This window comes from Pleurodeles waltl, chromosome 7 (genome assembly GCF_031143425.1).
Source record: "Pleurodeles waltl isolate 20211129_DDA chromosome 7, aPleWal1.hap1.20221129, whole genome shotgun sequence".
NCBI classification, from domain to species: domain Eukaryota; kingdom Metazoa; phylum Chordata; class Amphibia; order Caudata; family Salamandridae; genus Pleurodeles; species Pleurodeles waltl.
In genome coordinates, this window is record NC_090446.1 from 933,251,505 (window position 1) to 933,271,142 (window position 19,638).

At 46.9% G+C, this 19,638-nt stretch overlaps 1 protein-coding gene across 2 annotated transcripts in view; it reads left to right on the forward strand.

Annotated features, from left to right (window-relative positions):
• The window catches only part of LARP1 (La ribonucleoprotein 1, translational regulator), a 547,470-nt gene that overhangs the window by 244,521 nt on the left and 283,311 nt on the right, over positions 1-19,638 (forward strand). For both annotated transcript variants that reach the window (XM_069199616.1, XM_069199617.1), the window contains exon 7: positions 13,271-13,433. In XM_069199616.1, coding sequence (XP_069055717.1) covers positions 13,271-13,433 — 163 coding nt within the window. The remainder of the gene's footprint in view (positions 1-13,270; positions 13,434-19,638) is intronic.

A 19,638-nucleotide genomic window follows, 5' to 3' on the forward strand; every position in this document is an offset into this window, starting at 1 on the left:
TTTAGAAATGCTGCATTGCACTTATGCATCAGGTGCAAGGTTTTATCTAACATTGGCTCTCTGATTACTTTGAGAAAGCTGAATTAGTCATTTCTGGTAACGCCTGGGGTTGGCAAGTATTTATTGCCATGTTAGATCTTGAAAAGTTCGTCAAAACGGGTCAGAAATGCCATACAAAATGTTTGCAATGTGTAGCATCTTTACCATTTGTCTTGCCTCCAGTTTCCCCGGTGTAGGAACCTGGCTCTCTATATGGTGCACTAAAATAAAGTAGACCGTGCAGAGATCAGTGGATCCCCAAAGGTTTGCAGAGACCAAATAGATTGGTCTAATGCTCTATTTGTGGTATTGTGGGCGAGCAGTTAGGCTTATCAAGCATTTGTTGTACTCTGAGGCAACAAATGACGTGCACTCAAAGAAGAAACCCAGACCAAATTAAAAAAAATATTTATCATTCGCTTGCTTTGAACCAAAGAACTTTGTTATAATTAAAAGTTCGATGGCATATGTTGCTGCAGATACACATGTTTGGCACAGTCCGCTGCCTGGTGTTGGGCTCGGAGTATTACAAGTTGTTTTTCTTCGAAGAAGTCTTTTTTGGTCACGGGACCGAAGGACTCCTCCCTCTTCGGCTCCATTGCGCATGGGCGTCGACTCCATCTTAGATTGTTTTTTTCCGCTGTCGGGTTCGGACGTATTCCTTTTCGCTCCGTGTTTCGGTTCGGAAAGTTAGTCAGAATCTCGGAAGAAAGCGTCGGTATTGTTCCGTTCGGTATCGGGATAGTTAGGTACATCGACACCGATCATCGGAAGACTTTGGGGCAGCTTCGATTCCCCCATCGGGGCCAGGTCGGCCCGACCGCGTGCGACATCGAAGCCGATGGAACGGACCCCGTTCCGTTTCTGCCCAAAATGTCACAGTAAGTATCCTTATACAGATCAGCACTTGGTCTGTAACTTGTGCTTGTCCCCCGAGCACAAGGAGGATACCTGTGAGGCCTGTCGAGCCTTCCGGTCCAGAAAAACACTCCGGGACCGAAGAGCCAGGCATCTACAAATGGCGTCCACGCCGACAAAACAACGTTTCGACGACGAAGAGGAAACATTCTCGGTTCCGGACTCAGAATCCGGAGACTCCGACGTCGAACAACAGCAACAAACTGTGAGTAAGACGTCAAAGTAAAACCATCGAGAAAACGAAAGCCCAGGGGACGCCACTGCCAACAGGCCATGGCTCGACCCATAAAACAGGCGACCCGTCGAAGGCGCCGAAAAAGGGCACGCCCATAGCGAAGACACCCGACTCCGGTCGAGGGACCGCCATGGAGCAACCTCGGAGCCGAGATAGCGGCTCCGAGAGACAAAAACAAGATACCGGCACCGAAAAACATCGGCACCGAGACTCCATGCCGAAAGGAACAAAAATTCTGTCGGTGCCGAAGCCGAAAAAAGATTCTCTCTCGGCGCCGAAAATTTCCACACCTTCATCCTACACAGAGGAACAAGGAATAAGTGGCCAGATGCACAGATTTGGACAAGAGCTCCAAAGTGTAGAATCAGACTACACACAAAAGAGACTGTACATCCAGCAAGACACAGGGAAGATATCAACCCTTCCCCCAATAATGAGGAAAAGAAGGATCGGTCTCCTCAAGGATGACGCACAACCACATGCCAAAGTGGTCAAAAAAGTCACGCCTCCGCCCTCTCCACCACAACAGGCATCGCCGGCACAAACACCGCCACAAATGCACTCACCAGCGCAAACTACCATAAGTCAAGATAATCAGGATCAAGACGCTTGGGACCTATACGACACCCCAGTGCCGGACAATGATCCAGATTCATACCCCACAAAGCAGTCACCGCCAGAGGACAGTACCTCCTACTTGCAACTGGTGGCTAGGGCTGCAGAATTCCACAATGTCCAACTGCATTCCGATCCTATAGAGGATGATTTTTTATTTAACACCCTCTCGGCTACACATAGCCAATATCAATGTCTCCCAATGCTACCAGGGATGTTACGGCACGCAAAACAAATTTTTGAAGAGCCTGTAAAATCAAGAGCCATCACCCCAAGGGTGGATAAAAAATACAAACCACCACCCACAGACCCAGTGTTTATTACTTCGCAGTTACCACCTGACTCCGTAGTAGTAGGGGCAGCTCGCAAAAGAGCAAATTCCCATACATCTGGCGATGCCCCTCCTCCGGACAAAGAAAGCAGAAAATTTGATGCGGCAGGAAAAAGAGTAGCATCACAGGCAGCCAACCAGTGGCGCATCGCAAATTCTCAAGCGCTGCTGGCCAGATATGACCGCGCACACTGGGATGAGATGCAACTTCTCGTAGACCATCTTCCCCAAGAATACCAAAAAAGGGCGCAGCAAATAGTTGAAGAGGGACAAACGATCTCAAACAATCAAATCCGCTCTTCACTGGACGCAGCCGATACTGCAGCGAGAACAGTCAACACTGCTGTCACCATAAGGAGACACGCTTGGCTCCGCACTTCAGGCTTCAAACCTGAAATCCAGCAGGCTGTCCTTAATATGCCCTTCAACGAAAAACAACTTTTTGGCCCTGAAGTGGACACAGCCATTGAAAAACTTAAAAAGGACACAGACACGGCCAAAGCCATGGGCGCACTCTACTCCCCGCAGAGCAGAGGCTCTTTTAGAAAAACTCCATTTAGAGAGGGGTTTCGTGGCCAACCCACAGACACCACCAGCCAACAAACAAGAACCACACCATATCAGGGTTCATTCCAAAGGGGAGGTTTCAGGGGATATAGAGGGGGTCAATTCCCAAGGAGTAGGGGAAGATTCCAGACTCCAAAAACACCTCCACCTAAACAGTGACTTTCAAGTCATGCAACCCCTTCACTCAACACCAGTGGGGGGAAGACTAAGCCAATTCTACCAATCTTGGCAACAGATTACAACAGACAATTGGGTATTAGCAATAATCCAACATGGCTATTGCATAGAATTCCACAAATTCCCACCAAACATCCCTCCCAAAACACGCAAAATGTCACCACAACATTTAGAACTTTTAGGACTAGAAGTTCAAGCACTACTGCAAAAGGATGCAATAGTTAGTACCAGTACAACAAAAAAACACAGGAGTTTACTCCCTGTACTTTCTAATTCCAAAAAAAGACAAAACATTAAGACCAATATTAGATCTCAGGACACTAAATACCTACATCATATCGGACCATTTTCACATGGTCACACTACAAGACATCATTCCACTGCTCAAACAGCAAGATTACATGACCACATTAGACCTAAAGGATGCGTACTTTCATATACCAATACACCCTTCTCACAGAAAGTACCTAAGGTTCGTATTCAAAGGAATACATTACCAATTCAAAGTGTTGCCATTCGGAATTACAACTGCACCAAGAGTGTTCACAAAATATCTAGCAGTAGTAGCAGCACACATCAGGAGACAACAGATACATGTGTTCCCTTACCTAGACGATTGGCTAATCAAGACCAACACAGTAAAAAAATGCGCAAACGACACCACATATGTCATACAAACCCTTCACAAACTGGGGTTTTCCATCAACTATACAAAATCACACCTAGAACCGTGTCAAACACAACAATATCTAGGAGCAACCATCAACACATCAAAGGGAATTGCCACTCCAAGTCCACAAAGAGTGCAGGCATTCCACAAGGTAATAAGTGCTATGTTTCCAAACCAAAAGATACAAGCAAAATTTGTGCTAAAACTTCTAGGCATGATGTCATCATGCATAGCCATTGTCCCAAACGCAAGACTACACATGCGACCCTTACAACAGTGCCTAGCATCACAATGGTCACAGGCACAGGGTCAACTTCAAGATCTGGTGTTGGTAGACCGCCAAACATACCTCTCGCTTCTATGGTGGAACAGCAAAAATTTAAACAAAGGGCGGACATTTCAAGACCCAGTGCCTCAATACGTTATAACAGATGCTTCCATGACAGGGTGGGGAGCACACCTCAATCACCACAGCATTCAAGGACAATGGGAAATACACCAAACAAAATTTCATATCAATTACCTAGAACTGTTAGCAGTATTTCTAGCGTTAAAAGCCTTTCAACCCATAATAACACACAAATACATTCTTGTCAAAACAGACAACATGACAACAATGTATTATTTAAACAAACAAGGAGGAACACACTCAACACAATTGTGCCTCCTAACACAAAAAATATGGCAGTGGGCGATTCACAACAACATTCGCCTAATAGCACAATTTATTCCAGGAATACAAAACCAACTAGCAGACAACCTTTCGCGAAACCACCAACAAGTCCACGAATGTGAAATTCACCCCCAAGTTCTGAACAAATACTTTCAAATTTGGGGAACACCCCAGATAGATTTGTTCGCAACAAAAGAAAACTCAAAATGCCAAAACTTCGCATCCAGGTACCCACACCGCGAATCACAAGGCAATGCTCTATGGATGAGTTGGTCAGGGATATTTGCATACGCTTTTCTCCCTCTCCCTCTCCTTCCATATCTAGTAAACAAGTTGAGTCAAAACCAACTCAAACTCATACTGATAGCACCCACATGGGCAAGACAACCTTGGTATACAACTCTACTAGACCTTTCACTAGTACCGCATGTCAAACTACCCAACGGACCAGATCTGTTAACACAACACAAACAACAAATCAGGCATCCAAACCCAGCATCATTGAATCTGGCAATTTGGCTCCTGAAATCCTAGAATTCGGACACTTAGACCTCACACAAGAATGCATGGAGGTCATAAAACAAGCTAGAAAATCTTCCACTAGACACTGCTATGCATCTAAGTGGAAAAGATTTGTTTACTACTGCCATACCAATCAAATACAACCATTACATGCCTCTACAAAGGACATAGTAGGATACTTACTACATTTGCAAAAAGCGAATCTCGCTTTTTCATCTATAAAAATACACCTCGCAGCAATATCTGCTTACCTACAAACTACTCATTCATCGTCTCTATTTAGAATACCAGTTATTAAAGCATTCATGGAAGGGCTAAAAAGAATTATACCACCAAGAACACCACCAGTTCCTTCATGGAACCTTAACATCGTCTTAACAAGACTCATGGGTCCACCTTTCGAACCCATGCATTCCTGTGAAATGCAATATCTAACCTGGAAAGTCGCATTTCTCATTGCAATCACATCCCTCAGAAGAGTAAGTGAAATACAGGCATTTACCATACAAGAACCATTTATTCAAATACACAAAAATAAAATAGTTCTAAGAACAAATCCAAAATTTCTGCCAAAAGTAATCTCACCATTCCATTTAAATCAAACAGTAGAATTGCCAGTGTTCTTCCCACAACCAAATTCCGTGGCTGAAAGGGCACTACATACATTAGACATCAAAAGAGCACTAATGTACTACATTGACAGAACAAAGCTAATCAGGAAAACAAAACTGTTCATAGCTTTTCAAAAACCACACATAGGAAATCCAATCTCTAAACAAGGCATTGCTAGATGGATAGTCAGATGTATTCAAACATGCTATCTTAAAGCCAAAAGAGAATTGCCTATTACACCAAAGGCACACTCAACCAGAAAGAAAGGTGCTACAATGGCCTTTCTAGGAAACATTCCTATGAGCGAAATATGTAAGGCTGCAACCTGGTCTACGCCTCATACGTTTACTAAACACTACTGTGTAGACGTACTAAATGCACAACAAGCTACAGTGGGCCAAGCTGTACTAAGAACATTATTCCAAACTACTTCAACTCCTACAGGCTAAACCACCGGTTTTAGGGGAGGTAACTGCTTTATAGTCTATGCCAAACATGTGTATCTGCAGCAACATATGCCATCGAACTGAAAATGTCACTTACCCAGTGTACATCTGTTCGTGGCATTAGTCGCTGCAGATTCACATGTACCCTCCCGCCTCCCCGGGAAGCCTGTAGCCGTTTAGAAGTAGATCTTAAATCTTAAACATTTGTACATTTGTAAATAATTATTATAAACTCTTAACGTACATACATATTCACTCCATTGCATGGGCACTATTTATAGCAAACAACTCCATCCTCACCCTCTGCGGGGAAAACAATCTAAGATGGAGTCGACGCCCATGCGCAATGGAGCCGAAGAGGGAGGAGTCCTTCGGTCCCGTGACCAAAAAAGACTTCTTCGAAGAAAAACAACTTGTAATACTCCGAGCCCAACACCAGGCAGCGGACTGTGCCAAACATGTGAATCTGCAGCGACTAATGCCACGAACAGATGTACACTGGGTAAGTGACATTTTCATTACTTACCAGGATCAAAAATCAACACTGCAATTTCGAGTCTTCAATGTTAACCAATGGGAGCAAAACAAGAATGCAGTTTTGCAGGTAAGTACTCAACTTCAAATCCCATCTCTGGGGTATTAGGTCAACACCAGGCAAGATTCAAATCGGCGCCAAGATTGCACCCACAGCGGCGGCTGAGTGCCGAGGTCAAATTTGGTATCAGGTGCCCAATGTTAACCAGTGGAGTAAAGTGGTGTCTGGGTCGATTTCCTGTGGTTGAGGTAAGTACCAGGGGGCCACAAGGCAGCACTAAACTTAAACACTGTTTAAGTTGACTGCACTGGTGTATGAAACTGTCTGTATATTCTATATTAAAATGAGACAGTGTGCATAGACCAGGGGTTCCCCAGAAGCTTAACCGAGACTGAAGTAGAGAATACTAATGCTCTTTTGTGGTAGTGTGGTTGAGCAGTTAGGCTTATCCGAGGGTAGTGCAAAGCATTTGTTGTACACACACAGGCATTAAATAAAGCACACACTCTGGCATTACATAAAGCACACTCAATTACTAACTCTAGGCTCTACGAAGTTGGCTCTGTATGTACTATTTCAAAGTAAGAAATAGCATGCAGAGTCCAAGGGTTCCCCTTAGAGGGAAGATAGTGGCAAAAATAAATAATTCTAATGCTCTATTTTGTGGTAGTGTGGTCGAGCAGTAGGGGCACCACCTGGGCTAGGAAGAGTGCCACCTGGAGGTCGCTCCTGCACCGGAGTTTGGATCCTTCAGGTCCTGGGGGCTGCGGGTACAGTGTCTTTACCAGGCGTCTGGTTCCTTGAAGCAGGCAGTCGCAGTCAGGGGGAGCCTCTGGATTCCCTCTGCTGAGGTTCACGGGGTCAACTCTGGCTGCTCGCGGGGTCGCAGTCGCCGGGGAGTCTCCCCTGTAGTGTTGGTTTTCCGCAAGTCGAGCCGCGGGCATCGGGTGCAGAGTGGAAAGTCTCACGCCTCCGGTTGGAAATGTGTGGTCTTTAAAAGTTGTTTTTGTTGCAAAGTTGCAGTTTCTTTGGAACAGGGCCGCTGTCCTCGGGAGTTCTTGGTCCTTTTTAGATGCAGGGTAGTCCTCTGAGGCTTCATAGGTCGCTGGACCCTAGGGGACACGTCGCTGTTGCAGTTTTTCTCGAAGTGGGGAGACAGGCCGGTAGGGCTGGGGCCAAAGCAGTTGGTGTCTCAGTCTTCTCTGCAGGGCTTCAGGTCAGCAGTCTGTCTTCAGGTTGCAGGAATCTATCTTCCTCGGTTCTGGGAGCCCCTAAATACTGAGTTTAGGGGTGAGTTTAGGTCTGGGAGGCCTTGAGGGTGGCTACACCCTCTTTGTGCCTCCTCCCTGAGGGGAGGGGGGCACATCCCTATTCCTATTGGGGAATCCTGCAAAATCAAGATGGATGATTTCTAAAGGCAGTGGTCACCTCAGCTCAGATCACCTTAGGGGCTGTCCTGACTGGTGGGTGGTGACTCCTTGTTTTTCACAGTATCTCCCCTGCACTTGCCACCAAGAATGGGGGCTGTGTCCATGGGGCGGGCATCTCCACTAGCTGGAGTTCCCTGGGGCATTGTAACACGAAGCCTGAGCCTTTGAGGCTCACTTCTAGGTGTTACAGTTCCTGCAGGGGGGAGGTGTGAAGCACCTCCACCCAGAGCAGGCTTTGTTTTTGGCCTCGGAGGGCACAAAGGTCCTCACCACATGGGGTCAGAAACTCATCTCTCAGCAGCAGGCTGGCACAGACCAGTCAGTCCTGCACTGAACAATTGGGTAAAATACAGGGGGCATCTCCAAGATGCTCTCTGTGTGCATTTTTTTTAATAAATCCAACACTGGCACCAGTGTGGGTTTATTATTCTGAGAAGTTTGATACCAAACTTCCCAGTATTCAGTATAGCCATTATGGAGCTGTGGAGTTAGTTTTTGACAAACTCCCAGACCATATACTTAATATGGCCACACTGTACTTACAATGTCTAAGAATAGACTTAGACACTGTAGGGGCATATTGCTCATGCAGCTATGCCCTCACCTGTGGTATAGTGCACCCTGCCTTAGGGCTTTAAGGCCTGCTAGAGGGATGACGTATCTATGCCACAGTGTTTTGTGGGCATGGCACCCTGAGGGTGATGCCATGTTGACTTTCTCCCCACCAACACACACAATCTGCAATGGCAGTATCCATGTGTTAGGTGAGGGTTCTCTTAGGGTGGCACAACACATGCTGCAGCCCTTAGGGATCCTCCCTGGTCACAGAGCCCTTGGTGCCACTGGTACCTTTTACAAGGGACTTATCTGTGTGCCAGTTGTGGAAACAGTGGTATAGTTTTAGGGAAAGAACACTGGTGCTGTAGCCTGGTTAGCAGGAGCTCAGCACATTTTCTATCAAGTCAGCATCAATATAAGCAAAAAGTGGGAGTGAGGGGTGGGGAGGTGTAACTGCAACAAGTGCCAGTTTCCTACACAAACACTGCCCCCCTAACCACTCGCGCTTACACTCGCGCTTACACTCGCGCTTACACTCGCGCTTACACTCGCGCTTACACTCGCGCTTACACTCGCGCTTACACTCGCGCTTACACTCGCGCTTACACTCGCGCTTACACTCGCGCGGGAAAGTCCATCTAGTCTGTCAGGTAAGGAAGAGTAGGGAAACAGGATGTTGGTTGCAGGGCCTACTCTGCCTTATATCCTCCTGTCTAGGTCATTCCCTCTGCGCAATTGACTTAACTCAACAGTGATAGGACCCAACCTTTTCTGTGTTTTAGTTTCTTCGCCCATCCTTTTTATCTTGGGGCTAGAGGTACCCACAAGGGAAGGGGCTAAGCTACAGGTTCTTTGGATTCTGGGTGGTTGTCTGCTGTGGTAGAGTGGGGCATTGCCCCATTTTGTAGTAAACCGACTCCTTCCACTCTTTCTTTTGTTAGCTGAGGAGCCACCCCCTCATGCTGAACAGTTGCCTGACTAGTCAGGACTTCTTGTGGTTGGACTTTACCAGTGCGACTTTTGGAGTTCTCACCTACTGGAGCAGAATATCCTTGTCGTGCTGGAACCTTGGCTAAAGGTTGTCCACCCTTCCTGAAGGGGTTTATATTTTTTTCCTCTTCTTTGGCCTACCTTTAGACACTGCAGGGGTAGTACCTGCAGAATCCTTGGGAAATGGTTGGTACTGGACCAGCTCTTTTCTTGGGCTCTGACCAACCTCTGGTTAATCATTTCCAAGGAGACAATCAAGGGGGAGGTCTGTACGGACTACCACCCTTCTCCAGCTAAAGGTCCCACCCACTTCTATGGGCACTAAAACCACAGGCCTGTTTGTGCCCTTTTCTGGGCTAAACCTTACTATGGTAGTCACCCCTGGGATGTACTTGTTTGAGCGCATCAGCTTGTCATACACAATAGTGTGACTGGTGCAGGTGTCTCAGGGCAGTGGCTGGTATTCCATTCACCAGAAGGTGGTGGACGTGTCTGCTCCCCTCTGGAATCTCCAACTCACCTGTTGGGCCCATTTTCCAGTTGAAGGCTCTGAAGACCTCATCGGAGTCATCATCCCCCAATGGCTACACTGTTCAACCCTGGGGTTTTGCTAGCAGAATTGTTTTTGTACGAAAGTGGCCTTGGTCTGGTGCCCTGTCTGTACCCACTTTTGATTTGGGATGTCTTGGGGCCCACCCACCTGGACAGGTTTTTGGGGGCCAGAGGAATATTTTTCTTTACTTCTAGGAGGATCAACCACTTTCTCCTGGGGAGGCTTTGTAACCCCTGTCTTTTGGTCACCCCAGTGGAAGTCTTGGTTATCCTAGTCTTGATCCAGTGGTCTGCCTTCTTTCCCAATTCTTGGGGAGCAATTGGACATAGGTCTACCAGATATTGATGCAACTTTTCATTGAAGCAGTTACTTAAAATGTTCTTTCATAAACAAGTTTTAAAGCACATCATAGTCATGCACTTCATTTACAGTTAGCCAACTAACCAGTGTTTTCAGGGAGTAGTCTATAAAATCAACCCAGGACTGGCTTGAGGTTTTGTGAGCCCCCATAAACTAGTTCTATACCCAGTGGTGAAACCAAAACCCTCCATCAGGGTAGCCTTCATGTGGTCATATGATTCAGCATCTGCACAATTGAGTGTGAGGAGCCTATCCCTACACTTAAGAGTAGACAGTTCCCAAAAGAGCGCTCCCCAATGAGACTTTTTTAATCTTCTGGTTCTGTTGTGTATCCTTTTTAGTTATAGCTCCATGCATGTTATTTTAGCATACTAGGCCTGCTGCTGTGCACTTTAACCTAGATATATATTTATTAAGCTTCATTTTATTATTCTTACCATAGCCACTTCTGAGGTCGTCTTATTATTTCTCTAAAGGTGTTTCTGCTTAGGCCAGCACAATTTTCTTAAACAAGACGTTCTTGTTCACTCTGTGCTTCTTTCAAGGCTGCAGTAAGATAATTTGCCGGTGAACGCGGTACATGTTTTGTCTCTGACATTCATAGAAAAACACACATCCTTACGTAGGGACATTTTCATGGAACATCTAAGTCCCTTGTAAATGGTTCCCCTGGTACCAAGGGCACTGTGGCCAAGGAAGGTCTCTAAGGGCTGCAGCATGTTATGCCACCCTGGGGACCCCTCACTCAGCACATGCACACTCCCTCTCAGCTTGTGTGCTGGTGGGGAGAAAATGACTAAGTCGACATGGCATTCCCCTCAGAGTGCCATGCCCTCAACCCACTGCCTGCGTCATAGGTAAGTCACCCCTCTAGCAGGCCTTACAGCCCTAGGCAGGGTGCACTATACTACAGCATTATGCCCCTACAGTATCTAAGCCAATTCTTAGAGATTGTAAGTGCGGGGTAGCCATAAAGAGTATATGGTCTGGGAGTTTGTCAAACATGAACTCAACAGTTCCATAATGGCTACACTGAATACTGGAAAGTTTGGTATCAAACGTCTTAGCACAATAAATCCACACTGATGCCAGTGTGGGATTTATTGAGAAATGCACACAGAGGGCATCTTATAGATGCCCCCTGCATGCTAGCCCAACTGCTAGTGCTAGGCTGACTGGTCTCTGCCAGCCTGCCACAACCAGACGAATTTCTGGCCACATGGGGGTGAGTGCCTTTATCACTGTGGCCAGGAACACAGCCTGCACTGGGTGGAGATGCTTCTCACCTCCCCCTGCAGGAACTTTAACACCTGGTGGTGAGCCTCAAAGGCTCATGCCTGTTACAGCACCCCAGGGCATCCCAGCTACCGGAGATGCCCGCCCCTCCAGACACAGCCCCCACTTTTGGCGGCAAGTCTGGAGGAGATGAGAAACAAGGAGTCCCCCCACCAGTCATGACAGCCCTGAGGTGTCCTGAGCTGAGGTGACCCCTGCCTTAAGAAATCCTCCATCTTGGTTTTCGAGGATTCCCCCAATAGGAATAGTGATGTGCCCCCCCTACCCAGGGAGGAGGCACAAAGAGGGTGTAGCCACCCTCCAGGGCAGTAGCCATTGGCTTCTGCCTCCCAGACCTAAACACACCCCTAAATTCAGTATTTAGGGGAGACCCTGAACCCAGGAAATCATATTCCTGCAACCTGAAGAAAGGACTGCTGACCTGAAAGCCCCGCAGACACGACTGAGGTGACAACTGACTTAGCCCCAGCCCTACCGCCCTGTCTCCCGAATCAAAAGAACCTGCACAGCGACGCGTCCAGCGGGACCAGCGACCTCTGACTCAAAGGCCTGACCTGCACCTAAAGGACCAAGAACCTACCGAGGACAGCGGCTCTGTCCAGAAACAACTACAAAACTGACAAGAAATCAACTTTAAAGAGACTTACTTCCCGCCGGAAGCGTGAGTCTTCACACACTACACCCGACGCCCCCAGCTTGAGTTTGGAGAAACCAACACTGCAGAGAGGACTCCCAGGTGACTCCCAACAACGTGGACTACCTCAGTTGACCTCCCTGCACCCCCACAGTGATGCCTGTAGAGAGGAACCAGAGGCTCCCCCTGACTGCAACTGCTGGTAACAAAGGAACCAGATGCCTGGACCAAGCACTGCACCCGCAGTCCCCAAGGCCAAGAGGAACCACCTGCCAGTACAGGAGTGATCGGCAGGCGGCCCTCATCCTAGCCCAGTTGGTGGCTGGCCCGAGAAGCCCCTGCACCCTGCCTGCATCGCCAGAGTGACCCCATTGCTAGACTTCAACTGTTGCCTCCATTTAGTGCCTGCCTGGTACATCTTTTTCCCAACATTGGATGCCTGTCACGGAAGCCCCTGCAAATGGTTGCAATATTCAGATTTTTTTCCTGTCATTTTGTCAAAAGAAAATTCAAAGTTTTTTTAATTAAAGAACACAGCTGTATCAGCAGTAGGATAGTTACCAAGGGATCCACCTAGAAACAATGAAGTAGGTGGGAGCATCTAGGTAGCCAATAAGAGGTTGAAGAATGCAGTGCCTAGGTGCACCCTGACCCAGGGTAGAGATAGAAAATGCCCTTTAGGTTCTGCCCGGAGTGCCAACACAAGTTTTTACCAAAGGCTATTCACCAGGTGTGTACATTTTTCCAGCTGAGAGACCATAACATTGAGGACTGTGAGGTGTGTGCGGAGTTCAAGGCTTAGACGGTTGGGTTGTGATATTTTCTGTGTGACTGAAAGCATTTACTGTGCTTTTCAATTCACATGTGTAGTGTTTTTTAATCCTGCAAAGCGTGGCATGTTCTAATGTTTGTCAGCAAAAATATCTACAATGCCGAACTAAGATTACAAGTAAGTAACTTTCCCTTCAGTTGCATGGTATCTGTTGCCCTAAGGGATTAATTCTTGTGTTAACTAAATACTGTACTATTGATACATTTTCTTTTGGTGCGCTTGATCGATTGTCATAGATCAACCAAGTGATGCATAATGTTCTTTTTTCAATTTACAGCTCACTTTGACTACCAGTATGCATATCGAAAATTTGAGAGTTCTGATGGATCACGCAGTGGGAAGTATGCTAGTAATATCACATATTATTACGACAATGTGAGCAGCTCAGAACTATACAGTGTGGATCAAGAGCTTCTAAAAGACTATATTAAACGACAGATGTAAGTGTTTTCTGACTGACCGCGCAAAGATTGAATCTACACTGCACACTTTTGAGTGCTTTGTCTGTTAACAAATGCATGGGTGGAAGAGCCTTGTCTAGTCATTCTGTTAGTTTATAGCAGTGGTTTCCAACCTTTTGATTTCTGTGGACCCCCACTTCATCATTACTGGAGCTCGGTGACCCCCACTGAATTTTAATTGGATTCTGGGGACCCCCCACACTGAGTCATTACTGAAAGCTGGGGACCTAATCTGTTAATATTATTTAATTTTCTAAGCAGGCGCGGACCCCCCAAGGAGGCTTTGCGGACCCTAGAGCTTCCCGGACCACAGGTTGGGAACCACTGGTTTATAGCCAAAACAACCCCATTTGGTCTTTATATGGTGTTTTCTGGTGGGACTCTACTGACTGTTTTACACTGATAGTCCATTGTTTAATCTAGCAACACTTGATATATCTTTGTAGACATTGCATCTTGTATGTAACCACAAGCTAGATGGGCAGCCTCATCTCCCTATACATTTATAGCACTATAGTGTTTATTCATCACTTAAGCTAAGTATGTTGGGTTGATGTGTTCTAAACTTGATCAGTGCTTGCTAAAACCGTTTTTTTAATTTTTGACTGGTGATAAAATTAGCCCACTAGAAAAGAGACATGCAGTCAGCGTTTCACACTTCTAACTACCCATGATGGCTTGTTTCTTTACAAGGCGTTTGCATGGGAACACACTGCTTACAGATACTGTCAAAAAATATTACTTTATTACACATTATAAACATCGAAAACCTAGGTGGAAACATGACAAAAAAGCTGTGTGAGGCAGTGGCTGTAGATACACATGGTGTGCCTACTCCTGCCATCTAGTGTTTGGCCTAGATGTGTGCATGTTTGTTTGGCATTCTCCCTTCCTCTTCATCTCAGACTGGAGTTGGGGGCGGGGGGTTTGGGGGGGGGGAGGGGGCATGGGAAGGATATTGGGGAGGGGAGTGTTATGGTACATTTGATACTCCTCCACAGGGTGATCCATGGGACTATTGTGGTGTAGACCCTCCAGAGAAAATTGACTTTATCATGCCCATTTTTCGCCTCTGAATGATAAAACATCCTTTCAGGAACTCATTGGTAGGGCTCCTCCTTTTGTAAGGTGGAACCCTACACTGAGCAGTTAGAGAACTTCCTCTTCAAAACCCTCTTTTTCCATTCACTACTCCACACCTCCCCATTCTCAAGGGGATGTTACATCACACTCCGTAAAGACCCTGTCTGGCTTGGGTTCTAACTCTTAGAGTGAATAAAAATAAATAAAAAAAAGCCTCCCATTCTGACCCCATTTACATTTGCAGTCAACTTCTGCCCAACTCTTTGGTAATCATCACTGCTTGTAAGTGAGCCATCTCCTAGGCCATCGGGGTGGCCCGCCACCAGAAAAGGAGGAAAGCAAACGCTTGGATGTTAGTAAAAAAGGTAGCTGCTCATTTGGCCAACCACTGGCGCATAATTAATTTTGTTGGCTTTCTTTGGACAAAATGGAGGCGCTCCTCCAAATATCTTCCTGAAAAGCATAGGAAAAGTGGTCTGAGGGAAAGCTTCTATCCAACACCTCCATCCACTTTGCCCTGAACTCATCCGACCCTGCTGCCCATGTGGTTAATACTTGCGCTCTGCTGACACACATGACTCCATATCTCTGGCTTTGGTGAGCACCTCTTTGGTTCACAGGTCTGTTAAGCTTTAGAAAAGATCACACAGGATACAAGGACAGCCAAAGCAATGGGGGAAGTACAAATAACTGCTCCTCGCAGCTCCTTTCACCACACCCCTTAATGTGGAAGCTCAAAGACTACCTCCCCCGAAACCTACATGTCCTATCAGCGCACCAAGGGACAGCAATCCTCTCCCATCATCTGGGTTGGTTTAACCCCATTAGGGGTGTCCACACCCTTCTTGGGCCTTCTGGAACCCCGCACTGAGCCGTTAGAGAACTTCCTTCTCAAAGCCTACTTCAAAAGCTGTCGTTGGAGAATGATAGACTAGTGGAATGTTTTCAGTTTCGATTCTGCGCTAGATGTCACTCCAAGTTTCTGTACACAGATAAACGCTTGATGTGTAATTTGTTTCTCTCCCCAGAACACGGAAGAGACCTGTGACCCCCTGTAGGTCTTTTCTATCCAAAAAGACCCCTAGGGCCAAAGAATGCATAGATTAGAAATGGCGTCAAAGACAAGAGACGTTACCCCTGACATCTGTGGAGAAGAGCACGCACAGGAAGAAGTCGGACACCAGTCAGCCCTTTCGAGTCGAGACTCTGAGTTGGCCCAAGATTCGGATATCAAGAGTCAGTCCATCCCACCAGTGCAGTACATGAGTACACTATCAGCATCTCACCAAGTGAAGACATTTAAAAAGACTTCAAAATTGGTCATCGGTCCTCCTCTGCCATCGGGCCATGGTAGGATCCAAAAAATACATCCAGATGCCCCATCCTCTGGTTTGGGGTTAAAATTTATAAAGACCAAAATGCCTTCGGCACTGACCAAGGAGACAACCACATCCCAGTCTGTTTCGGGATAGTGTTGAACAGTCGAATCGGACACTTTGGCACCAAAGAAACAGACATTGCTATCTACTTCAGAGCCAAAAATTTTGGCCCGAAAAAAGCTATCAGGACCGAAGATTTTGGAACCGAAAAGTATAGTGGGGAAAGATTATTTTTCCCAGAGGACACTTCTTCTGTAGAGCCTATTTTGGAAGTGATGGACGCTAGACAGCGAAACATACACATACAAAAGGCAACAGGAAGGATCATGGCTTCGCCTTCTATTCCTATCAATAGGAGACTGACATTCCAAAAAATATTGGACAGTGCACCTCCCCCTAAAAAAAGTCTCCAAAGAAAGTCAAGGCTTCAGAACAACCTCTCCCCCCTCACTCTGTAGTGCTTTCCTCTACTCCACCACCATAATCACCTACATCCTTTGTTCACCCACAATTTTCTCCACAAGCATCACCACCTCATAGATGATTTAGGTGGTGTTCCACAAGATATGGATCCATGGAATCTATACGATTCAGATCCCATTCCCCTAATGACCCTGACCTTTATCCAGCAAGGCCTTCTCCCCCTGAGGATACAACTGCATAGAACAAAGTTATTGCAAGGGCAGCAGTGTATCATGTGCAGATGCATACAGACCCATTCGAAGAATATTTCCTCTTTGACACACTAACCAACAGTGTCTCAGTTTCTACCCATGCTACCAGGCATGCTCCGACATGCCACTGACATATTCAAAGAACATGTTAGGGAAAGAATAATTACACCAAGTGTAGACAGGAAATATAAAGCTGAACCCTCAGATCCAACTTTCATAAAAGCACAATTACCACCAGACTCAATAGTGGTAATTAAGCGTGCTAACAGTCCACAGGGGATGCTCCTCCTCCAGTTAAGAAGAGTAAAAAACTGGACGCAGCGGGCAGGAGTGGCTGCTCAAGCTGCAAAGCAGTGAAGAATTGCAAATTCTCAAGCACTTCTGGTGAGGGATGACAGGGCTCACTGTGACTAAATGGAAGAGTGTAGGAAGTTGGCTCTGTATATAATATCTCAGTGAGAGCTAGTGTGCAGAAAGTCCAAGGGCTCCCCTTAGAGGTTAATAGTGGCAAAGGTAGATAATGCCAATGCTCGATATTGTGGTAGTGTGGTCGAGCAGTAGGCTTATCACAGGGTAGTGTTAAGCATTTGTTGTACACACAGGCAATACATAAGAACACACACTCGGACTTAACTCCAGGCCAATAGGTTTTTATATAGAAATCTTCTTTATTTTTAGAACCACAAGATAACAAAATTTTTAAAGTTTATAAATTGTAAGGTACTTTACACAGATCAGTATAGAACTTTGATTTAAAACCGTAGTATACACACTTTTAGTTAAAATGGCTATTTTAAAAGAGGACACAGTGCAAAAAGCAACAGTTCCTGGGGGAGGTAAGTAATAGTTCGTTTTTCAGGTAAGTAAAGCACTTAGTCAGTGTCCTGGACATAGGCAGCCCACCGTTGGAGGTTCAAGGCAACCCCAAAGCCACTGCACCAGCAACACAGGGCCAGTCAGGTGCAGAGTTCACAGTAGGTCCGAACCAACATAGGCGCCTGTGTAGACCAGAGGTGCTCTGGTTCCAGTCCGCTAGCAGGTAAGTACCTGCGTCCTCGGGGAGCAGACCAGGGCTGTTTGGTAGAGCACTGGGACACACACACAAGCCCACAAAACACACCCTCAGCGACACAGGGTGCAGTGTGCAAAGTAGGTGTTGGGTTTACCGTAGAAAATAATGGAGGGACCTGGGGGTCACTCTGGGAATGCAGGCAGGGCACAGGGGGCCTTCTCAGGCCAGCCACTGACTGGACTAGGTTGAGGGCCGCCTGCTGGTCACTCCTACACTCGTAGGTGGTACTTCTCAGTCCTGGGGGCCAAAGGTGGAGTGCTTGGTCCAGGCATTGGGTTCCTTTGTTACCAGGCAGTCACGGTCTGGGGGAGCCTCTATCTTCTCTGCAATGCGTCGCTGTGGGGGTGCAGGGAGGTCGACTCAGGGTGTACACGTTGTTGGAGTCGCCTGGGAGTCCTCTGCAGTGTTGGTTGTCCTGAACTCGAGCTGGGAACATCGGGTGCAGTGTGTGAAGACTCACACTTCTGGTGAGAAGTTAGAATTTCTTTAAAGTTACTTGCTTTGTTGCTGTTTCTGGACAGAGTTCTCAGAGGTTGTTGATCCCTGCTGGATGCGTCGCTGTGCAGGTTCTTTCTGTCTGGAGACAGGCCGGTAGGGCTGGGGCTAAGTCAGTTGTCTGTCTCTTCAGGGTTTTCAGGTCAGCAGTCCTTGTAGGTTGCAGGAATCTGGTTTCCTGGGTTCAGGGTCGCCCCTAAATACTCAGTTTAGGGGTGTGTTTAGGCCTGGAGGACAGTAGCCAATTGCTACTGTCCTGGAGGTTGGCTACACCCTCTTTGTTCCTCCTTCCATCCCTATTCCTATTCGAGGAATCCTCCAAAACCAAGGTGGAGGATTTCTTAAGGCAGGCTTGTTTTTCTCAATATCTCCTCCGGACCTGCTGCCAAAAGTGGGGGCTGTCCCCGGAGGGGCGGGCATCTCCAGTAGTTGGGATGCCCTGGGGAGCTGTAACAGGCATGCGACTTTGAGGCTCACCGCCAGGTGTTAGTTCCTTCAGGGGGAGGTGAGACACCTCCGCCCAGTGCAGGCTTTGTTCCTGGCCACAGAGTGACAAAGGCACTCACCCCATGTGGCCAGAAACCCGTCTGGTTGTGGCAGGCTGGCAGGATCTGTTTAGCCTAACACTGGTGTTTGGACTGGTATACAGGGGGCATCTCTAAGATGCCCTCTGTGTGCATTTATCAATAAATCCCACACTGGCATCAGTGTGGATTTATTGTGCTGAGAAGTTTAAAACCAAACTTCCCAGATTTTAGTGTAGCCATTATGGCACTGTGGAGTTCGTGTTTGACAAACTCCCAGACCATATGCTCTTTATAGCTACCTTGCACTTACAATGACTAAGAATTGGCTTAGACACTGTAGGGGCATAGTGCTCATGCAACTATGCCCTCACCTGTGGTATAGTGCACCCTGCCTTAGGGCTGTAAGGCCTGCTAGATGCCACAGGCAGCAATGGGTTGTGGGCATGGCACTCTGAGGGGAGTTCTATGTCGACTTAGTAATTTTCTCCCCACCAGCACACACAAGCTGTGAGGCAGTGTGCATATGCTGAGTGAGAGGTCCCCAGGGTGGCATAATACATGCTGCAGCCCTTAGAGACCTTTCCTGGTCACAGGGCCCTTGGTACCAGTTACAAGGGACTTATTCTGTGTGCCAGGGCTGTGCCAATTGTGAAGACAAGGGTACATATTTAGGGAAAGAACACTGGTGCTGGGGCCTGGTTAGCAGGGTTCCAGCACACTTTCAATCAAAGCTGGCATCAACAAAAGACAAAGTAAGGGGGTAACCATGCCAACAGTGGAATTTTCCTACAACAGCCTTGACACATCTCATAAGGAAAGTCAATTCCTTCCAGTGGTTCCAGGCATGCTCAAACACGAAGAGAAAATATTTAAAGAGCCTGTTAGATCAAGGGTTATCACTCCCAGTGTGGATAAAAAGTGCAAGGCTGCACCCACTGATCCTTCATATATATA